Genomic DNA, 23,986 nt, shown 5'->3' on the forward strand with positions numbered 1-23,986 from the left:
AAAACTAAACTTGTTTTGCAATTCCTCAGAAAATAAAGTATCTTTGGCTGAATGTAGCAAGTATTAGACAGCGTTTAGGTATTAGCTGTTCGGCAGGTAATAACGATCACGTCTCAAAAGTGCTAGGAAAACCATTTTATCTTTAGCGCAACGATCAATGAGTCCCAGTCATCAATATCATTTTAATTTCAACTGTTAATCATGGTTGAATTGCGAAAATGGATAAATAATTTTATAATATCAACAAGAAGCACGGTTGCGGTAAAGATTAATGTGTACTATTTCCACTGTCTGCGTGAAACCCATATTTGTGCAAACTAAACGGGAAATATGAAAGGTTCTAAACATAAATAAAAACGGAATAAATTGAAATTACGCGGCAGGGTCACTAGGATTATTTCGCCACTCTTGGGATGCGCTTTCGTCTGCAAACATATGTATGTGGAGCCATACATCCATTGTCAGTTGGTTAACTGCAGGCTGGCGATACCGACTAATGCGAGGGAAAATCATCCAATTATGTGAATGCAGGAGAATCCGCTTTCTTTTTTTATCGGGATTATAATAGTCTTGGTCTTTTGTTACACTTGCAGCCATTGACAACTGGGAATGTATTCACATCTACTACGTCATTCTAATATGTGTTTGCTTTGTTTTCACTCCGCTTTTCTACCCTTAACAAGTCAATAAAACGAAATTGCAGAAGTAATTTTTAATCATAACGCGGAAATATAACATTTTTCTTTGCTTTCAGTAAAACATGATATGTGGTTTCAGTCAGATGCTGATTGCAACTCTGTTAGCATGGGTTAATCCATTGCCTTTCATTCAGGGAAACAAATTATTTCATAATGCTCAGATTATGATCTCTAATAATCACGACACACAGCTTTCCAGAAAAAAGCAAACTAAATGAGAATCACTATCACGCAGAATTATTTAGTGATTTATTGCTGTAAGACCTTGCGATACCCACAAGTGACTTGTTTCTAGTACTGTATTTGCTCATTCTTAAAATTGGGGTATGCTTTTTATAACGTTATTTACCGACATTCGCAAATACAGCTGGTGAGAAAATCCTCGTGTTCAAGTTACGTGCTCTTGCCATCAAAATAAAATTGCAATGAGCCCACCCGTTGCAGCTTTTCTTCTGAAATATTTATCACTTACTTAGCCTTAACGTAAATTGATCAAACAACCGTGTCAAGAGAGGGAGAAAAAAAAGGTTAGAACCACATTGTTCTCTGCAACAAAAAAAGTGCTATGGTAGGTGTGCATTGCTTTTTTTAATAATGTAAACTACAACGATAAAGTCAAATATAGATTAAAACGATCAGGTCAAAGCTGATGGACACAAAATGTTGGGAGTAACTCGGCCAGTCTGAAGAAGGGTCTCGACCCGAAACGTCACCCGTTCCTACTCTCCAGAGGTGCTGCCTGCTCCGCGGAGTTACTCCAGCATGTTGATGTCTATCTTAGGTCAAAGCTACTAACTCTTTTGTCCACCCTACCCAGCCAGTGCCATGCCTGTCCCTGGGACAGCGGGCTGCAGTTGCAGCGGCGGCCACTGACACGCGCCAATCACGGCAACGTCAGACGCAGGGCGGAGAGACGCCAAACGCAGGGCGAGCCGCGGCGCGGTGACGCCGGACGCAGGGCGGGTCGGGGCCGGCCGGCCACAGCGCGGCGCGGTGACGCCAAACGCAGGGCGGGTCAGGGCCGGCCGCGGCGCGTTGACGCCAGACGCAGGGCGGGCCGGGCCGGCCGGGCCAGGGCGGAATGGCGAGTCAGTGCGGCAGCCCCAGGTGCACGGCGGAGAGGAGAGGATTTCGGCGGGAACTCGATTCCTGGCGCTATAAACTCATACACTGTGTAGGTAAGGCTGACCTCTCAGCCCCGGCGTTTGCCCGGTCGCTGGGCGACTCCGCTGGAGCGGCGGTCGGTCGGCGATGGCAGGCGGGGCGGCGAGTGTGAGGAGCGGCTGCTGGCGGAGCGGCCCTGAAGTGAAGTTGCTCCTCCGGAGGTACCTGGCTCCATTTTCTTTTGTTTGACTTGCGAGAGCCCTCGCCATTACTGTCGGCTGTCCGTCCGAAACACTCTGAGGAGTTCGGACTCCATGGACGGGCGGGGTAGTGGTGGCGGGCTGAGCGGGACGGGGACGGGGAGAGAGGGAGACGGCTACTGCTGGTGCCGCCTGGCGCTGCTGCTGATGGGGATGCGGGATGTTGTTCTCCGTTCCCACCGCTCTCCCCGGTGCGGGTCGAGGTCACGGGGCGGGCGGCAGCCGCCGGAGTTTGTGCCGAGTGACGGTTGGCGGCCGGAGCTGCGGGGGGCGGGAGGGAGTTTGCGGCGCCGGCCTTTGTGGGGGGACGAACGGACGGCGCCGGTCGGCGGCTCGACTGGGACGTTGGATCGGGAGTGAGGGCGGGTCGGGGGTCGGGTCCAGGAGGGGAGCGGCGGAGGGACGGGCTGGGCTGCGGTCGGGTTTGTGGGGAGGGTCGGGGCTAGCCTGTGGTCGGGGTTGGGTTTGTGGGGAGGGTCGGGGCTAGCCTGTGGTCGGGGTCGGGTTTGTGGGAAGCGGCGGCCCCAGACCCAACGGCCGAACCGACAAAAACAGTCACATGATGGCGCGGAGGTTTGAATTAGCCCCCCCCCCCCCTCCCCGGGCAGTGACCGAGCCCTGGCTTCCGCCTCCCTCGGCGGCAGCAGCCCAGCGTTCGCTGCAACGCTCCCGCACCCCTCTTCCCACCCGTCAACCTGCAGCTCTCCACAGCGCCTCAACTTGAAGATTCTGCAAACTTTCTCGCAAAGTTTTCTTGTTTTTTTTAATTCCACTTCATGAGATTTCCCCATCTGCGCGAAACGTGATGTCGTCCTGTTTCTACTCCCGTGTGTGTTTTGTTTGTATCCGGCGGTGGGTTGTGCTGGGTCCACACACCCAAGCTCCGCTGTCGTTTTTACCCCGCACGCCATTTCTATGCGCGCTTTGTCTTAGCTCTTAACTAAGTCTTGGCTCTCGACATTCACCGGATCATAAGGGTAGTTTGACTCACGCACAAAGCTCTCACAATTTGCACAACCCTTGCGCTCTAGTAGCATTCACTATTTCACCGAGGTTTTATTTCACTAGAAGATTTCTTTAAAACGTTGTCGTTTTCAGTGTTGTGGTTTTTCAATTTATGTAGACTAGCTTTTGGTTCCATCATGAAGGCTGGTGGACGAGCGCTGTCTGTGTCTTGAGTAGATTTACTGCTTTTTATGACGGCCTTTTTAAAAAACGTTATTGTGAAGAGAACGTCAAATCCTGATGTACGCAGGAAAGCACCACCGCATTTCTCAGTGGAGCTAAAGCAAAATCCAGTCGCACCTGTTGGTTTCTTGAAAGAGAAACGTTTAATGTAAGCAATGTTTCGATTCTTGAGGAAATCCAGAATCGGGTTGCTGATTTTCAGTGCAGGGTTACCCATTTAGGATGGGATCAGGGTTTTTTTTAAATTGATGTTATAACCGTAGATTACCCCGTACGTGATTGGGATGTGTTAGTTTGTCATATGTACTGGATATGAACCGGAACAATTAGTCTTTCATGCTTACAGGCACATGAGATACAGCAAGAAAAACAACAAAAAATCACGCAGCAAATTATCAGTCACACTGTAAACTGGTCCATGAGGATGCAAAACCAAAACATATAGAACTGGGTCTGCAGTGGCTTGATGTTGCTGTTCAGGGTGTTTGAAGAGCCTGATGTTAATTGGGAGAAGCTATTCTTGAACCTGAAGGTGAAGGTTCTTGGGCTCCTATACTTTCTTCCAGATGGTAGCAATAAAATTTGGATGAATTCTGATTAGGGGAATTGAGGATAATGGGGAACAGACAGAAGTGGCAGAGCCAAGAATGTCTCATTTGTAATCTTATTGGATTGGAGTTTAGGACATGAGTAGCTGTGTATAGACAAAATGCTGGAGTAACTCAGCAAGTCTGGCCACTACATGAGACAGTAGCTACGTGATTCACACTTGCTCTATTTTGTATAATGTTAAAATTTAAATTCTCGTAGATCTTAAACATTAACCCATTCTCTTTTTTTAAAGCTAGGGTGTTTGAGCAACTAGCAGGAGTATTATTTTTCTTTAGCATTTAATGCAGTACCTTGTGTTGTCATTGGGTATCTGAAATTCTTCAAGATTGGTATAACACAGTTTTGGAAATTAGTCTTTAACCAGATCACGTCTATAGTATTGTTAACATTTAACCCATCAACCCATGTTAAATTTCAGAAGGACACTTGCAGGATGTTGTTTGATTTTAAAGATACCAAGTTTGTTATTTTTTTCGGTGTGATTGCACAGTGTTCATTGCTGTGATGTATCCTATTTGTGCCCTTGTAATTTCATTGTTACCACACGTGCTTTATTGATTTAGAAAGTTGTGTATTACAGATATTTGAGGGCGAACATCTTGGATGATATTCAAGAACACTTCTGGGGTGGATTTTTTTAATCAAGCATGCTGTCTGTCTTTTATTAAACTGAAAGCCAATCTATCTGGAAGTAAAATTTTGCAAATGTTGGTAACTTGAGAGGAAAGAGAATACTGAGAATAGTTGGTCATTCTGTGGGTAGAAATACATAGTTAATTTTTCAGATCCTTGATCTTTGTGTGGGACTTTGGAGAGGGGGTAGGTGGGGGGGGGGGGGGGGGAGATTGGCAATTCTGTTCTATCAGGCATTTATTATAGTGTTTGAAGAAGTGTGTTCCCCTCTAAGCCAGACAGCATCAATCTGGTTTAATTTCAGAAGTTGACTACTTGAATATTGAATCCAGCAGCTATCTATGTGCAAAAAATCATAGGTTACTGTGCGACAACTTGGTGTCATGGCAGGTATTGTATCCAAGCATGACGATTTGGTGAAAGCTTAAAATGTTTATAGTAAATGAGCGAGTAGATTGCCAACTACATCGTGCTGCTTTCCTGGATTGGGCAGAAAATTATTTGTCAGTCTCTTTGAATATATTTCACCATTCTCGGAAACTGCTAGCACCCGAGACTAAAATTTGTTGAGAGTACTATTGTCTTCACTGCCTCTTAATCGCTCACTACCATAATCCCCTGTTTATTGTTGGTCCATCTTGCTCTAATTAGGGATTTGTCTGTCCATATGTTGAATCTTCCTCATATTATGGACATCATCAGTTTCTCTATTCCTGTCAACTTAGTATTCCTTTGAATATTAAAGTTGTAATTCTAATGTGTCTTCAACATAGCAAAATATTCAATTTGTTGCATTATCATGTATATTTTGGCACCAAAGGAACATTTAAAAGTTAACCAAGGCATGACTGAAGAATGGAGCAGTGCAATTAATTTTATAATTATGGAATACTTGTGAACAGTATTGTGTACAGTTTTGGTCTCCTAATTTGTAATTTAGGCAGTGCAGCGTAGGTTCACGAGATTGATCCCTGGGATGGTGGGACTTGGCTTGTATTCACTGGAATTTAGAAGGATGAGAGGGGATCTTATAGAAACACGTAAAATTATGCATCATGCAGATTTCTGGGAATGCTGACTCTTCTTCAGACTGAGACTACCTGAACCTTTACTTTTCCTTTTCTTCAGAGATACTACCTGACCTGAGTTACTCCAGCGTTTTGTGTCTATCTTTTGGGAAAGCTGGAGTTCTGCAGGACTCTCCTGTTATTCTGAACCAACTAGAGGGCAGGCCATCCTAGACTTGGTATAGTGTGATGAGAAAGGATAAATTGGCAGTCTTGTTGTGAAAACCCCTTTGGCAACAGTGATCATACATTGTGGAATTCTGCATTAAGATGGAGAGTGACACGGTTAATTCAGAGACGAGGGTCCTGAACTTAAAGAAAGATGGTATGAGACGGGAATTAGCTAGGGTAGACTGGCAAATGATACGTAAAGGGTTGATGGTGGAGATCCAATGGCAAAGATTTAAAGATCGCATGAATGAACTACAATTATTTGTCCCTGCCTGGTGTAAAAATAAAATGGGGAATGCGGCTCAACTGCGGCTAACGAGGGAAATTAGGGATAGTGTTAAATCCAAGGAAGAGGCATATAAATTGGCCAGAGGAAGCAGCAAACTAGGAGAAATTCAGCAGTGGGCAAAAGGGTTAAATAAGAGAGGGGAATAGAGCATGAAAGAAAGCTTGTGGGAAATATAAAAACTGACTCTAAAAGCTTCTTTAGATATGATAAGGAAAAGATCAGTGAAGACAAATGTAGGTCCCTTGCAGTCAGAAACAGGTGAATTAATAATGGGAAACAAGGTAGTGGCAGACCAGTTAAACAAGTACTTTGGTTCTGTCTTCCTGAGTGAAGACAGAACCAATCTCCCAGAAATACATGGGGACCAAGGATCTACTGAAGGGAATCCACATTAGTCAGGAAATTGTGTTAGGTAAACTGTTGGGACTGAAGGCAGATAAAGCCCCCAGGCCTGATGATCTGCATCCCAGAGTACTCAAGGAGGTGGCCCTAGAAATTGTGGATGCATTGGTGATGCATCTATGTTTCTATTTGTTATGTTGAACTGCAGATGCTGGTTTATACCGAAGATAGACACAAAGTGCTGGAGTAACTCAGCTGGTCAGCATCTCTGGAGAAAAAAGGTGGGTGACATTTCAGAGTGGAATCCTTCTTCAGGCTGCTTCTATATTGGACTGACTGCTACCAAAATCAAGGGACATGGGGAGAAAGCAGGAACAGGGTACTGATTTTGGATGATCAGCCATGATCATATTGAATGGCGGTGCTGGCTCGTAGGGCCAAATGGCCTACTCCTGCACCTATTTTCTATGTTTCTATGATCATTTTCCAATGTTCTATAGACTCTGGATCCGTTTCTGTGGACTAGAAGGTAGCTAACATAACCCCACATTTTAAGAAAGGCAGAGAGATAACAGGGAATTATAGACAAGTTAGCCTGACATCGGTAGTGGGGAAGATACTTGAGTTGATTATTAAAGATGTAACAGCAGCGCATTTGGAAAGCAGCGATGGGATCGGTCAAATTTAGCATGGATTTATGAAGGTGAAGTCATGCTTGACTAATGGAATTCTGGAATTTTTTGAGGATGTAATAAGTAGAATGGATAAGGGAGAGCCAGTGGATGTGGTGTGTCTGGACTTTCAAAAAGCCATTGACAAGGTCCCACATAAGAGATTAGTTTGCAAAATTAGAGCACATTGTATTGGGGGTAGGGTATTGACATGGATAGCTAACTGGTTGGCAGACAGGAAGCAAAGAGTAGGGATTAATGGGTCTTTTTCAGAATGACAGGCAGTGATTAGTGGGGTGTTGCAAGGCTCAGTGCTGGGACCCCAGTTATTTACACTATATATTAACGATTTAGAAGAGGAAATTAAATGTGACATCTCCAAGTTTGCGGATGACACAAAGCTGGGTGTTAGTGTGATCTGCGTGCTTAATGCTGTGAGGCTGCAGGGTGACTTGGGTGAGTGGGCAGATGCAGTATACTGTGGGAAAATGTGAGGTTATTCACTTTGGTGGCAAGACGAAGAAGGCAGTTTATCATCTGAACATCTTGTACATCAGTCACTGAAAGTAAGCGTGCAGGTACAGCAGGCAGTGAAGAAAGCTAATGGCATGTTAGCCTTCATTTGAGTTTAGGAGCAAGGCGGTCCTACTACATTCGTACAGGGCCCTGTTGAGACCACACCTGGAGTATTGTGTGCATTTTTGGTCTCCTAATTTTAGGAAGGACATTTTTGCTATTGAGGGAGTGCAGCGTAGGATCACCAGGTTAATTCCCAGGATGGCAGGACTGACATATGATGAAAGAATGGGTCGACTGGGCTTGTATTCATTGGAATTTTGAAGGAGGAATGGGGATTTTGTTTTGTGTCTTAGTTTTAATGTAAAATCATAAACAGTGGGGCCTCAGGGATTTCCATTCAATATTTGACTTCATATTGATATCACTCCAACTGGTAAAGTAAGCATGCAGGTACAGCAGGCAGTGAGGTATGGTAATGGCATGTTGGCCTTATTGCGAGAGGATTTGAGTTTAGGAGCAAGGAGGTCCTACTGCAGTTGTACAGGGCCCTGGAGAGACTTCACCTGGAGTATTGTGTGCAATTTTGGTCTCCTAATTTGAGGAAGGACATTCTTGCTATTGAGGAATTGCTGCGTAGGTTCACCAGGTTAATTCCCGGGATGATGGGAATGAAATATGATGAAAGAATGGATCGACTGGGCTTGTATTCACTGGCATTTAGAAGGATGAGAGGGGATCTTGTGGAAACATTAAATTCTTAAAGGATTGGACAGGCTAGATGCAGGCTGGTTCCCGATGCTGGGGGAGACAAGAACCAGGGGTCACAGTTTAAGAATAAGGGGTAGGCCATTTAGGACTGAGATGAGGAAAAACCTTTTTACCCAGAGAGTTGTGAATCTGTGGAATTCTCTGCATCAGAAGGCAGTGGAGGCCAATTCATTGGATGTTTTCAAGAGAGTGAGATTTTGCTCTTGCGGCTAAAGGAATCAAGGGATATGGGGAAAAAAGCAGGAACAGGCTACTGATTTTGGATGATCAGCCATGATCATATTGAATGACTGTGCTGGCTCGAAGGGCTGAATGGCCTACTCCTGTACCTATTTTCTGTGTTTCTATTTGTTGGTTTACATATTGAGCGAAGCACGAAGCCTTGCACTAAAGCGAAGCATAGTTGTGTGTCAAAACCACCAATCTGATATTGGGTGTAAAACCAGTCAGTTTTTAAAAGGGATTACTTTAAAATGTATTATATTTTGTAAACTATTCCTACGTGTACATATAGAATGCTGAAAACAATCAGTTGCAGGACCTGTAATGAGTATTGTTCTAGTTTAACTGTTTCCAGAACTACGGACTAGGGTGGAAAATGTCATTTAATTAATTAACAGTTTTTTTAGCATTGAGTGAAAAAAGAATGATGACATGGCAATTAAAACATTCAAGATGGGGAATTGATGTTGATGGAAGCTTAAAATGCTTTATGGAAAGATAAAAGGTGTTTTGTTGGAGTAATATGACACCGAGGTTATTTCGGCAATTTAAGTTGAAATATTTCTCTAGATTTGATTCAGTCTAATTTCAGCCCCATGCTTATGATAAGTTTTCACTTGAACTGCACTCTGTTACAAATAGCCTTGAAACAAAGCACCCCAAGGCTTTGTTCATAATACAAGCAGCCAGCCTAAATGTGTACATCACTGGCTTCATTAGTAAGCATGTAGAGGAATGCATGTAGAGTGTGTTTCTCAGCCAGAAACCACAGTTAACTATGCGGTCCACTCCCAGGTCTAGTTCAGGTCTGTAGTGACCCCAAGCGGTATAAGAAATCTATTATATGACCTTCGCAAAGCCATGAATGATGCTAAGGTGGAATTTTGGGCCAAACTCGAATTCTGAGGCAGCAGCAGACATTTGCTGATTGCAGCAAGGCTTGCATGCTAGAATAGGCTACAGAGTGAAGTTGGGCAATTTCCTGACTACAATGTGTATGTCTGATGAGATCAATGTATTCTACACTAGCTTTCAATTGAAGGATGTCGCCCAGCCTCAGGTGTGGTCCAACAGTCACAGCAGCAGGTGTAGATTAGCCTGCCTGAGAGTGAATCTGTGGAAAGCAACTGGCCCAAAAGGAGTCACCGGCTGCACCCTTAGGACTTGCATGGACCAGCTGGCAAGAATATTTGCAGACACCTTTAACCTCTCACTTTTCTGTTCTGAGGTTCCATCTGCTTTAAGACCATTATCCCAGTGTTGATTAAAAGCAAGGTAGAGTGACTTAAAAACTACTTACTGTCCAATGATTCTGACATCCACCCTCAAAGTGCTGGTACACATTAACTTCAGCCTTGCATCCACTGCAGACACCCTGGCCCTACACTCACTTCTGGAACACCAAGATAGAAAGGACACCTTCAACACCAAAATCCCATACAAACTCATCTCCATTCTTCTGGACTTTGGAATTAGCAACTAGATCCTCTGCTTTCTGACCTGTAGTCCGCAATCAGTGTGGGTAGTGCAGTGGTTAAGCTGCTGCCTTGCAGTGCCAGAGACCCATGTTTGACCCTGACTACCGCTGCTATTTGTAAGGAGTTTGTCTGCTCTTGCGTATGGCGTGCACAGCCTAAAGTTGTAGGTCAAGGGTAGACATCCAGGCCAGGGCAGCATCAGTTGCCGGATGGATAGCCTTGATGACACCAGGGAAAAGCCTCAGTGAGCAGTCATTCACGATGTGTGGGATGGTCTGGTCTGGATATCCGCAGTCGCAAGCAGGGCTGTCTCATCCGCCACTTGTGCAGGTGATGGGCTGTTCTTGCATGGAGGGTGCGGATCCTGTTCAGGGTTAGCCATTGCTTGCAATGGTCAAATCCCGGTGGTTTCACTGTGGGGTCTGTGATCTCTCCGTTGTTGGTGTTGGCATCTTTCCAGGCTAGGCGCCACTCAGTCTTGGGGTCAAACTCTTCCAGGGATTTGGCTGAAGACCAGAAGGGTTTGCGGGACTTCAGGCGCATGTTGGGAAGATTGTTCGTCAGCCATGGATGGGAAGGTCAGGGTTAGCCTCGATCGTGCACCAATCTTTCAACATCTTCTCTCTTCTGCATATGCTGGGAGGGGTTCTCCCTGTGATTGCATGTGTTTTCTCCAGATGCTCCGGTTTCCTCCTACATTCCAAACACATGCAGCATTGTAGGTTAATTGGCTTCTGTAAATTGCACAGTGTGTAGGATAGAATTAGTGTATAGATGGTTGATAGTTGGCGTACTTGGTGGGTGGCACTGTATTGCTACACTGTATTTCTAGAATACATCGTCCTCAGTAATTCTCAAATCTGGTGCCCTGTAAATTTGCATCCTTGGTCCTCTGCACTCACGACTGTGTGGCCAAATTCTGCTCTAACTCCATCTAGTTTGTGTGCAGTTCTCCCAGAACTCTTAACGCCGCAAAGCTGAAAACTAATTCTGGCAGCCAGAATATCTTTATGGGAGGAATCACCCAGAGGAAATCCACGCAGTCGTGGGGAGAGTATGCAAAGTCCATCCAAATGGCTCTGGGTATCAGGACTGAATGCAGGTTCTTGGAATTGGCATTTTGTTCAGAGTAGTATCTCGTCACTCCCTACTCCAGGTTGTTCTAGAAATAGGATAGAACAATTGTGGCGTGATCTAAATGGCTGATTTCATTTAACTGTGGTACCTAAAGAGCTTGGATTGAGTAGATGGGATGGGAAGGAGTGTGGGCCAGACGATGTCCCCGGGAGTATAGAGCAGAGGTAGTGTAGTGTACTGCAGCGGCCAATATCAGGCGGGTGGACGATGATTCTCCTGGAGTTTTCTCGGGGTAAATCTGGTTGCATTTTAAGGTGGTGCACAGAGTGGCTGTGCAATTGCAAATACAATGACCCCAGAAAAGGCTGAGCCATAGCAATCAATGATCTTCACCCCAAGTGAAAGTGAACACCCAGCACCTGGAAGCTGGAGAGTAGTGTGGGCATAGCCGCAGTGAGACGTATAAATGAGTGAACCAGGAAGGAGGTCTGAGAAGCAGTAGTAGGGAGCTGAGAAGAATGAGCATCAAGGGAATGGGTAGACTGTGAGAGGGTTAGAAAAGCAACAAAGGGAGAGAATGGCGTTTGGAGAAGGAAATGAGAGGAGGGAGTTGAGGAAAACCGTTCAGGATTTTCTGTGTTCATGGTGAGTGTATGCATTTGTGTGCACTCAGCACATGTAGGTGCAATGTCTATGCGACAGAGTTTAGTCTCTAATTGTCTTTGACCTCTTTACCTTTGAGTCAAGACCTTGTGTGGTAGCTAATGTGTGATGCATATACCCTGTCACCTTGAGTTAGGTTCCATTACTCAGTGGAAGCACGTCATCCTCTAACCTAGGGACTGTCCAGGGTGAAGATTATTTTGGCAATTGGTATACATTTGTTGGTACAGTTTGTTTCAAAACAGTCTATTTGTGCAGGATATATTTTTAAATGGGGCAAAAATAGATTAATAGCTTTGCTTGATCAATTGCTATATTGATGTTTAAAACTTTGCACTCCGTGAATCGTATTAACGTAGAGCAGAAAACTTGATGTATACAGAAGTCACTTAAATAATGGATTGGGACACATTCTTGTTGCTGCCATAGTCTGTAGAAATCAATTTTTATTCTTGTTCTAAAAATCACTATTCTGGCTAGGTGAGCACCTGTCGCCTGTCTGTTTACAATTGTCCTTAATGGTGATAGTTCTTCAACTGGTGTTCTTATGAATCCAGTTCTCATGCAGTTTGGTTGAAGATGCCTTGTTTTGGCTTTGCAGTGATGGAAGCAAATATTTTTCAGTCAACTTAGAAGTTGCAATGTTCTTGTTTACCTAATGTTTCTTTTTGACTTGTGCTGTGTGTTTTGGTTAGGGGATCATTGAAGCTTGTTTGTTCCAGTGTATTTTATAGATATGCAGCGTAGCCACATTATGTTTGTGGATGAGGCAGGTAATGTTAAATATGTCTGGAGTTTGTGCACCAATTGGGATGTCTTGGCTTGTATTTTGACTGGCTTATTGAATGTGTCTATTTAGACAAGTCTATCGCATAACTTTTTTGATGGCTCGGAAGTGTCACTTGCACAGAATAACCAACCTCTGGACACTTTTTGTAGCCATCGATATTTACTGCTGCTTCTCGAGTTTCTAGTTAATGGAGATCCTCTCTCCTCTGCCAGGATCTTTTGGGGTATTTGATTGTTATGTAACATGAATGCTATGAGATGATGCTTCAACTTATTGAACAAATAAACTGCAAGCAGTATGCAGTGGGAGCCCTGGTTTGTGTTGAATGGTACACAAATGGGAACGGCTGTGGTTGATAGTCCCAGTTATCCAATCCCCAAAATACTGCTGCAACGTTCTTGGGGCTTATGTTGTAGCACTAATCGCCTTCACCTCCTTTGTCAGCAATGAGCTTCCTTCTATCAAGAGATTAGAAGTGAGTTGATTTGCTGACAATTACACTATGTTCAATTTCACTTATTAAACATTAGTTTATGAAATGCATGCAGCAAGGCCTAGACAAGGTTCAAACATGGGCTGTCAAGTGGCAAATAGCATTTGTATCTTGCAAGTTTCAGGAAATGACAATTTCCAACAAGATAGAGCGTAAACAATATTTAGTGGCATTGCCATCTCTGATCCATTGCCCAAGCACGCAGACTTTAGCTGTGGGATTTGCCTATGGCCTTGCCATCATATCTGCAAAGCACAAGTGATGTGCAGAATATAATGCTGTTCTCTTATCTGGATGAATACAGCTTCAATAATAGAGAAGCGATGACTTGCAGGTGAATTCATTCACAAAATGCTGGAGTAACTCAGAAGGTCAGGCAGCATCTCGGGAGAGAAGGAATGGGTGACGTTTCGGGTCGAGACCCTTCAGACTTGCAGGTGAAAGCAGGCTGCTTAACTGGGTCCTCATCCATCATCTTTAGTGTTTATTTCTTTCACTCTCTGTAAGAATGCCCCATCTACAAAGTGAACTGTAATTTATCTCCTGGGCCACTCTGTCAGCACCTCGTACTCATGGTCTCTATGACCTGGAGTACTAGTACACATAGGCATTATTATACAGGGATCCTTTCTGGTTGCATGCCAGTCTGTATCAATTTCCTTGTCCCAGCCTGTATCATTCTCCTTGCTGTTGGGAAGTTTAAATCCTGGAAGTCCCTCTTCGACTTGCAGGGTTACCAGCCAGTCAGTCAGATGGTTTGTCCCCACCCTTGCCAATTGTGCGAACACCCTGTATTGTGTTTGCAGGTACAAGTGGTTTGCATCCGGATAGTGAAATTGAATAACCAATTATTTTGTATCACAGTGCAAGTGATGAAGAACGTGTGCTCACAGTGGTTGGGACTGACCCAGAAGAGTTGGAATTAAGTTCATTTCTGTAATTGAAATTGATATATTCTTAGAATGCACCCAGAACTGTTTCTTAGAGATCTGTGTTGCTACTCGAGCAAAGTATGCTGTGAAATAATATGGCACTGCTTTTCATCATGATATGCCAATTTGCAATGCAGCAAGGTTTTTTTTTGGTAAAGGATACATTGAAATGTCTTAGTGATTTTCATAACTCTGCTCAGTTTAAGAGTGTTTAAAACTGGTGTTGCAACCATTCATTATGATGTGTTCCTGGCAGATTTAATGTTTAAAACAAAATTTAATAAATCAAAGACTGAGCAAAATGCATTAAGTGAAATTCTCAGAAATTTCCGCCACCTCCAAGATCCCACCACTACCCACATTTTCCCATCTCCACCCCTTTCTGCCTTCCGCAGAGACCGTTCCCTCTGCAACTGCCTGGTTAACTCGTCATTCCCACCCAAACCACCCCCTCCCCAGGTACCTTCCCCTGCAACTGCAGAAGATGCAACACCCGTCGCTATACCTCCTCCCTCTACTCTGTCCAGGAACCCTGCAATCCTTCATAGTTTGGCAGAGGTTCACTGGCACCTCCTCCAACCTCGTCTACCGTTCAAGATGTGGACTTTTAAACATCGATGAGACCAAACGCAGTCTGGGCGATCATTTCGCAGACACCTTTGCTCAGCCCGCTTGAACCTACCTGATCTCCCGGTTGCTGGACACTTTAATTCTCCTTCCCATTCCTACACAGACCTTTCTGTCCTGCGTTTCCTCCATTGTCAGAGTGAGGCTAAACGCAAATTGGTGTGATATATACATGTGCTTTTTATGGTATTTGGCAAAACCATAAAAGCAATAAATCATAAAATATAACATCATGGATGACAAAAGTGCTATTTCAGATGATTTAAAAAATATTTTGGTTAATCTCACTCACTCATTCATGGCCTTTGCTGGTTTTCTTGTACATTGAAAGAATGTTTAAAAACTTCCTTCCATCATAGGCCTTCATTTATGCTTATCTTGCCTTCATAACTGGTGTTGCTTAGTGGATAAGGGAGAATACTGATGAATTGTGAAACAATGGTCTGGACTGTAACTGTCCATTTTTTGATATTGATAGGTTTTGCCATTGATTTGCATGATAAGATTTTTGGTTCTTTCTCACACCCCCCCCAACTCTTCAAGCAAAATGTTTATAGCAATGCTGCTGTTCAGTGCCTTATACTGTTTTCTGTTTTGTTTTAACATTCTTGTGACTACGTGGGTTTCCTCTGGTTGCTCTGGTTTTCTCCCACATCCCAAAGATGAGTGGCTTGGTAATGCTGAGGAACTATAAGGTGCTGGTCAGAACACATTTTGAGTATTGTGAGCAATTTTGGGGCCCCATAATCTGAGGAAGGATCTGAAGAGGGTCCAGAGGGAGTTTACAAAAATGATCCCAGGAATGAGCGGGTTAACATATGAGCGTTTGACAGCACTGAGCCTTGACTTGATGGAGTGTAAAAGGACTAGGGAGGACCTCATTGAAACTTACAATGGTTAAAGGTCTGGACAGAGTGGATTTGTGAGGATGTTTCCACTAGTGGGAGAGTCTAGGGCCAGTGGTCATAGCCTCAGAATTAAAGGACATTCCTTTAGGAATTAGATTATAAGGAATTTATAGTCGGAGGGTGGTGAATCTGTGGAATTCATTGCCACAGAAGGATGTGGAGGCCGTCAATGGATATTTTTATGGCAGAGATAGATAGATTCTTGATTAGTTCCAGTGTCGGGGGTTGTGGGGAGAAGGCAGTAGAATGGGGTTGAGAGGGGAAAGATAGATCAGCCACGATTGGCGGCGTAGACTTAATGGGCCGAATAGCCTAATTCTGATCATTTTGTCTTTTGGCAATATCCAGATGGCTTTGAGACTCAATTCTTATTGTAAAACTACCACTTTTCTCCAGTGATGGCAATTAAATTAAGTTGTGCAGTAATTTCATTCTATTCTTTCAAACTCTTTAATTTTGGAAGCAATGCATGAAAGAGTAACTCGGTGAAAAAGACAATGAAATTAATTACCCCATTGACAATTGATGCTTATTTGAAGTGAAGAATAATACTTGCATTTCAGGTTCAATCAAAATCCCAATTTTGCTGCATATCCTGAATTACAAATATGTAGGAGGAAGTATGTTTTGTCAGTAGTTTGTAACTATTCCATTTCAATCTTTTGGTCAGGTAAATTAAAACATGAATTGCATATGTTGCACCTGTACAAATTTGTCATCGGGAGAAACTACTTTGAGGAAAGACGTATGGCTCCAGTTCTTTACAGATTCTTAAGTATTTGTCTAAAACATTCACATGAAATGCTAATGCAGTGAAGTTGTTTACTTTATCTAGCCAAATAGATCTAGAAAATAATTTGGTTAAAGAATTGGGAGGTTTGAATTGCATTTGTAGCAGTGTACAGTTTATGGCACTTTTCTTACTTGATGAGTGGAAATGGAATGGAACTGTTTGCAAATTAATATGATCTGTAGACTTTGCACACTTACTTAAATACCAGCATCTGTAATTTGAGTCAAGAGTGTTTAACTTGTCATATGTACAGACAACAGAACTATGAAATTTTGACTTCCAGCAGTGTGACAGGCCTGTAAATGCAACGAACATAGATAATACAATAAACCACAAAAAAAAATCAACAAATTAACAACCTCAATACTAGTGCAAAATCCTGAAGTCCTGAATGTAATGAAGTTCACAGTCCATAGAAGTTCACAGTTGGGGTTAGTGTTGTGCAGTGTTTGGGCTCCCTCCTATCCGCTGCTTCATCATTGGCCATTATTTGTCCAATGAAGGTGGTATCACTGTGTCATTAGTAAAGACTGCATTGGCACGGTCTGGCTACACAGTTATGAGTATAGAGTGGGGGACTGAGCGCACAGCCTTGAGATGCTCCTGTGCTAATGGTTATCAAGGACAAAATGTTTTTGCCATTTTGTATTGATTGTGGTCTACTGATGTGGAAGTAAGGGATCCAGTTGCATAGTGGTGAGCAGAGACCCAATTCTCTGAGTTTGATAAGTTTTCTGGGGGTGATGGTGTTGAATGCTGAGCTGTAATCGATGAGCAACAGACTGATCATTCTTGTTGGTCAAGTAGTCTAATGCAGAGTGGAGAGCCAGCAAGATCAAATAACCAATTGATCTATTGTGGCAATAGGCAAACTGTAGTGATTCCAGGTTCTTAAGGTAGGAGTTCATATGCATCACAACCAACTTCTCAAAACACTTAACTGCCATGAACATTAGTGCCATCAGTCGGTAGTCATTGAGACATGTCACCTTGCAACTCTTGGGCACTGGTATTATTGATGCGCTTTTAAAATAGGTGCGAACCTTGGACTGTAGTAATGAGAGGTTAAAGATGTCTGCACTAACACCATCCAGTTGGTCCACATAGATTTTAAGAATGCTGCTATGGACACCATCAGGGCAGGATACTTTGTGGATTTGTCCTCGTGAAGGACCTTTTGATGTCAGCCTCGCTGACTGAGATTACAATGCCATCAGGGGGTGATAGGGGCCTGAGAACGCATACTAGTGTTCCCCCTTTTTGAATCAATCTTAGAACACATTGAGCTCATCTGGGAATGATGCCTATTAATTGTTTGAGCTTCCACTGCTTTTGTGAATGCCCAAGATCTCTCCTTCTGTAGATTGTGGGCATCCTGATTAATCCATGGCTTCTGATTAGGGAATATTCAGATGGTTTTGGTGGGGGCATGCACCTCCACTTCCTTATAAAGCTTGTTACAATGGTGGCATATTCATTCAGCTCTGTTGCTGGAAACTTAAACATCACCCAGTTTACCAATGCCAAGCAGTCGTGGTTTTATTCCTCTAACTCCCCAACCAACTCTATGCAGTCTTCTGTTGGGAGTGCATTATTCAGTCAAAGCCAATACATGGTCAGAAGGAACACAGCTAGGTGGTCAGATTTCTCAAAGTGAGGGCAAGAGTGTTGAAGGCGAGTGAGTACTGGTGATAGTTGGGACAACTTCAAACTGACCCTGTTTGTAAAAAAAAAAAGGAAAATACAGAACAAAGTAAATTGATCATCAAAATACTTATTTTAAGATAGTGGAAGAGAATATCTAATATTTGAATTTTTAGAAGAGGCCTACAATTGAATACCACTAACATATTGAATTAATTAAAATAGTAAAGAGAAATATTCAGGCATTTGAATCTTCTGAGTTTCCACGGATTTCCGCATTTTTAAAATCCATTTTCCGTGCTTTTTGCATGATTTCTGCGTTTTTCACGTTGCCAAAACCAGGTTTACCAACGGAGAAATCGGATCGGAAAAAAAAAAGAAACGATGTATAGACTTGTAATGAACACTAGGGTTCCGCTAGAGGTTCCACGAGAAATTCCCCGGCGCCCTGGAAGTCTCCCCGGAAATGTGGCACCTAGGCTGGGCAAGGTAGCCAATCTCGACTTCATTGGGACTTCCACAGCCGATCGGTGGGTTGAATTTGCAACCTGCGGCCGGGACTTTGGAACTCCAGCCCAGCTGGAGCCTGCAAATCTATCCCCATAGCCGGCTTCCTTGGCTGGCTCGATAAATCAGCAAAGCTCTGGAACTAAGAATGCCAGAAAATCAGTGATGGAACTGTAATGTGTACATATTAAATTTAAGTGCAAGATTATATAACTAAATTAATTAAGACTGGGTTAAAATATAAAACACAGCAGAAAAGCCAAATTACCACCCTTTTGGGCTGATTATCAATTAATGTGCGAATTAAATGTAATTATTGTACTGACATATTCACATTATTTTGTAATGTCCGTTTTTACTTTGAAATGCACTAAAAGAGGCTTGAAACTGGTAATTTTGTGCGTAAATTTCCCTTTTTTTTAACCCCCGCTATACGCCTCGTGCGAGCGCGCGACTCTTCCTCTTTTTTTACCTTACTCGCATGCCTGAATATTGCAAGAAATTTTGAGCTGAAATTGTTTTTTTCCACCTATTTGGCAATTAATTTAATGGGATCAATCACCAGTTGTACACCTCACGATTTCCTTCACATTGATGTGAAACTTGAACGGTTGAGCCTGAATGAAGGCATTAAATATACTAACATCTATTTTGTGTCCTTTGACTTGAATGTGGATTTCATCCTTGAAAATAATGGCATGGTGGTAGGGCTGTGATTTGTTTCCTATTTTCTTTTATGATTAGTTATGTACGTGGTTTTAAAACTAAACTGCTTGTCATTCTTTCTAGATGGCAGCATGGGTTGCAAAATCCTTTCCACAAAGTTTCTCGATGCTTTTTGTGGGTGGGTGGGAAGCGGTGGCTCATTTATTTATTGTGTGTTTGATAATGATCAAATTAAGGCTTTCAACAAGTGTAAGGTTGTCATTGTGAAAATCTAAATGGGGATTATTTTTAAAAGTTGAATTTTGAAAAGAACGAAGACCTCTGAAGAAAAAGATTAGAAGCAGGGTAATGGTCTGCCACCTGCTGGTGATTATTAGCAAAATATTGTGTGAATAACAGCAGGATAAACTGACATACTCAGTTGACACGTGGAGTGTTGACATAATTGAAATATTTAGGTGGGGTGCAGAGGATTCAATGGATGTGCATTTGGTGAAAAATGATAGGTTTGGGTCTCTATCCAGCTTTAGACTCCAGGGTACTACTGTTAGTCGGCAGAGGTATGTCACTATACTATTCACATGAATGTGTGGTCACAGTTCTCTTGCGCCAGCTGCAATTTTGAAGAGCTATGATGCTGCAAATACTGTTTGGTGTGTTTTTTGGGTGAATTTGGGGATTCACAGTTAAAGCTGATGCAAATTGCAGTGGTCAATGTAGATGGACTGAAGAGAATTTGCTCGTGTGTCTGAATTGGAGGTATGGAGAGGAGAAATGTTTATCTGAGAAACTGGTGTGAATGCCCCCTTTAAATGCTCTTCTGTTTTCTCTGCATCATTTGGATTTTTTTAGCTAAAAAAAGCAATTGCCACTAGCAAAAGTCCATTGTTCCCAAAATAGTTACTATTCAGCCGTGGGTAACTGACAGGTTCTGTATTTGGCATGATAAATATAATCATATAATCCAATCCCTTAAGAAATTTGTATGTTTCGATAAGATTCCCTCTCATCTGTCTAAATTCCAGTGAATACAAGCCAGTCGACCCATTCTTTCATCATGTGGCAGTCCCGCCATCCCAGGAATTAACCAGGTGCACCTACGCTGCACTCCCTCAATAGCAAGAATGTCCTTCCTCAAATTAGTAGACCGAATCTGCACACAATGCTCTAGGTGCGGTCTCACCAGGCCCTGTGCAACTGCAGTTGGACCTCCTTGCTCCTATACTCCAATCCTCTCTCTATGAAGACCAACACCCCATTTGCTTTCTTCATTGCCTGCTGTATCTGCATGCTTACTTACAGTGACTGAACATCTCAGTAGACTACTGAAAACAAAAGCAAATCAAATATATTATACTAGATTTGTTGATTTATCAAACAAATTTTAAAAGAATTTGTCGGAAACTGATCGTCACTTATATAATGTAGCTAGGCCATTCTTTATTTTTGTATTCTATGTTTTCCACTGCAACTAGCTTTTAATTTGAGTTCAAATTATTTGCAAGACAATACATGTAACAAATCCAGCAATTTGTCCACTGGAGCAAAAACTGCAGGGCAGCACTAGAGCTGCTGCCTTGCAGCGCCAGAGACCTGGGTTCGATCTTGACTTGTCTGTACGGAGCTTGCATGTTCTCCTCGTGATCTGCATGGGTTTTCTTCAGGATCTCCGGTTTCCTCCCACACTCAAGACGTACAGGTTTGTAGGTTAATTGGCTTGATATAATTGTAAATTGTCCCTACTTTGTGTAGGATAGTGTAAGTGTGCGGGGATCACTGGTCGGCATGGACTCGGTGGGCCGATGGGCCTGTTTCTGCACTGTCCCTCTGAACTAAACTAAACTGCAGGTGTGATAAATCGGGGGAGGGAGGGAATCCTGAAAATAGGGAGGCTCAGCAGAACACCCATCGAAATGAACAAGGACTCTTCATCTGTGCTGAAAATATGGAAGACAAATATAAGCTGTGGAGAGCTGGATGTAACGGGATATCTGATAGGGTGTAGATCAAGGTTGCCCAAAGTTAACATTTGCTATAAAAATTTGCAGACCTTTTTGTGAGCCCCAAATAGGAAATTAAACAATGCAGCACAGGAACTGACTCTGGTCCATTGTGCTGGTGCCAAGCATGATACCAGGTTAATCTCTGCCTGCATGTGACCCATTCCCGACATTACCATGTGCCTATCAAAACATTTCTTAAACACCATTATCATTTCTGCATCTATCACCACTCCTGCCAGGCACTTGGGTCACAAATCTCTTTGAAACATTGTCCCTCTCACAATATTTCCACTTTGGGAAGACTGCGCTATCTTTTCCTCCATAGTCTAATGTACTCCTATGAGCTCTCCCCTCAACTTCCTAATGCACCACAGAAAACAATCCAAGTTTGAAGAAGGGCCTCGACCCGAAACGTCACCATTCCTTCTCGCCAGAGATGCTGCCTGTCCCGCTGAGTTACTCCAGCATTTTGTGTCTACCCAAGTTTGACCAACCTCTCCTTGTACTTGGGCAGCATTCTGGTAAACTGTTTCTTCATTCTCCACAACCTTCCTTTAATGGAGTGCAGACTGCACACAATACTCAATGCGACCTAACCAAAGTTGCAGCATGACTTCCTGACTCTTGTACTCAATGCCTTGACTGATGAAGACAAGCGTGCCATCTGCCTCTTTTACCACTCTACCTACTTGTGTTGTCAGCTTCAGGGAGTTATGGAGTTGGACTTCAAGGTCCCTCTACATATCAATATGCTCTACACTTTACCCGTGCATTCATACTACCAAAGTGCAACACCTCACAGATTGCACAGATTCAAAACGTTGCTCAGATTAAACTCCGTCTGCCATTTTCCTCCCATATCTGTAACTGATCTAAATCCTGTTGTATCCTTTGATAGCCTTCCTCACTGTTTGTAACTCCAATAAGTTTGGTGTCTTCAAACTTGCTCACCAATCTATCTACATTATGTACAAGTTGCTAATACATATCGGAAACAACGTCCTAGTACAGATCCTCGCATGACACCACTGGTCCTGAGTTCCAGGTAGAACGCCATTCTTTCACCCCAACCACCTGTAGGTTAAGCCAGTTCTGAACTACCAAGACGTCCTGAATCCCATGCATCTTAATCTTCTGGATCAGCCTACCATGAAGGACTTTCCCAAATACTATACCAATATTCATCATATCATATAGATAGATAGATAGATAGATAGATAGATAGATAGCTTTATTTGTCATCCAATATTGGACGAAATTCGGTCACCCACAGTCCAACAATAAAAGCATTAAATATGCATTCAAATTACACAACCCCAAAACCCCCAAAACACAGTCCAACAATAAAAGCATTAAATAGGCATTAAAATTACCCAACCCCAAAAACACACAAAAAAAGAAACATCCATCAAAGAAACATCCATCACAGTGAGTCTCCTCCAGTCCTCTCTCTCCTCACTGTGATGGAAGGCCACAATGTCTTTCCCTTCTCCTGCTGTCCTCGCCCGCAGTCAGGTTGTTGTGGTTGCAGGCCGCACCGGACGGTCCACAGCGGGCCAAGCCCAAGGCGCGTCGCGTCGCAGCCGCTCCCGCAGCCTCCGAAGACGGCCGGCTCCGCCGATGATAAGTCCGATCCGGGGCGGGCGAACACGCTGCTGCCGCTGTTGCTGTTGCTGCACGTCGGGGCGGTCGTGGCTCCCGACATTGAAGCCCCCGCCCAGCAGAGAAATATCCCGCGGCATATCTTAGGCCGCGCCGGACGGTGAAATGTCCGCGACCCAAGCCCCGCGATCCGGGGCGGGCGAACCCGCTGCCGCTGCCGGAGCTCCCGATGTCGGCATCCACGCGGCCCGAGCCTAAGGCGAGTCGCAGCCGCTCCCGCAGCCTCCGAAGACGGCCGGCTCCGGTGGTGGTCAGTCCGATCCGCGGGCTCTGCGAACCAGAGCCCTGGAGGCCGCCAGCTCCAGGAGTTGGGCCGATGGTAGGCCGCAGCAGGAACGGAGACACGGCCCAGAAAACAAAGGTCGGGTCTCCGTTCGGAAGGGACACATATTTACAATGTTACAGTTTCCCCCTCCCCCCCACATACACACAAAGTAAACAAACACAAAAACACCACATCACAACTACAATTAAGACAAACAAAACCAACAAAAACACAAGACAAATGGACCGCAGGTGTAGCCGCAGCTGCTAGGGCAGCGCCGCCATTTTGCAGTCATATATATACAGCCGGAAACAGGCCTTTTCGGCCCTCCAAGTCCGTGCCGCCCAGCGATCCCCGTACATTAACACTATCCTACACCCACTAGGGACAATTTTTACATTTACCCAGCCCAACCCTCATCAATCACTATCACCTCTTCAAACCTCAATCAAATTAGTAAGATGTGACAGCATGATTGAGTTGCTGCTTCACCTACGACTGCTTTGTTTCACATTAATTCTCTGTCCAACTTCCTCTTTCATCTGTCTTTAGCCTCCATGTTAGCTAACAATGTCCAGTGTAAGGTTGAGTGAGGTACAACACCTCATCTTCCATTTGAGTAGTTGAAACCCTCAAAATCTTGATATTGAAGTTAATAGTTCCATTTAGCCACTTTATTTGTCCAGAAATATGGGTGTTTTGTTTCAAATTGATACATTTTTTCTCTTTTGTTTCGAATTACAGTTTAAAAAAAATATTGGTAACCTTTAAAAATCTGCAACTTGCTCTGCACCCTATTGCAGATATTATCACTTCTCCACTTCTTTGCCTTTCTGCCACTTGACATGTTTGGTTCCTTACTTTCCTGTTTGGAATGGTCCTTGACTCAGTGTCAACTCCTTCACACCAAATTGATGCTTTAGAAACAAAGATT

The 23,986-nt window shown here is 43.5% G+C and overlaps 1 protein-coding gene across 15 annotated transcripts in view; it reads left to right on the top strand.

Annotated features, from left to right (window-relative positions):
- Positions 1–1,743: 1,743 nt before the first annotated feature.
- The window catches only part of lcorl (ligand dependent nuclear receptor corepressor-like), a 105,006-nt gene continuing 82,763 nt past the window's right edge, over positions 1,744–23,986 (top strand). For 13 of the 15 annotated variants that reach the window (XR_013547386.1, XR_013547389.1, XR_013547390.1 and 10 more), the window contains exon 1: positions 1,744–1,876. Coding sequence is in view for 11 of the 15 variants with exons in the window: in XM_078400800.1 (XP_078256926.1) it covers positions 1,780–1,876 (97 nt within the window). In the remaining 4 variants the exon portion in view is untranslated. The remainder of the gene's footprint in view (positions 1,877–23,986) is intronic. The other 2 variants (XM_078400810.1, XM_078400783.1) reach the window with 2 other exon arrangements.

Source organism: Rhinoraja longicauda, chromosome 1 (genome assembly GCF_053455715.1).
Source record: "Rhinoraja longicauda isolate Sanriku21f chromosome 1, sRhiLon1.1, whole genome shotgun sequence".
NCBI classification, from domain to species: Eukaryota; Metazoa; Chordata; class Chondrichthyes; order Rajiformes; family Arhynchobatidae; genus Rhinoraja; species Rhinoraja longicauda.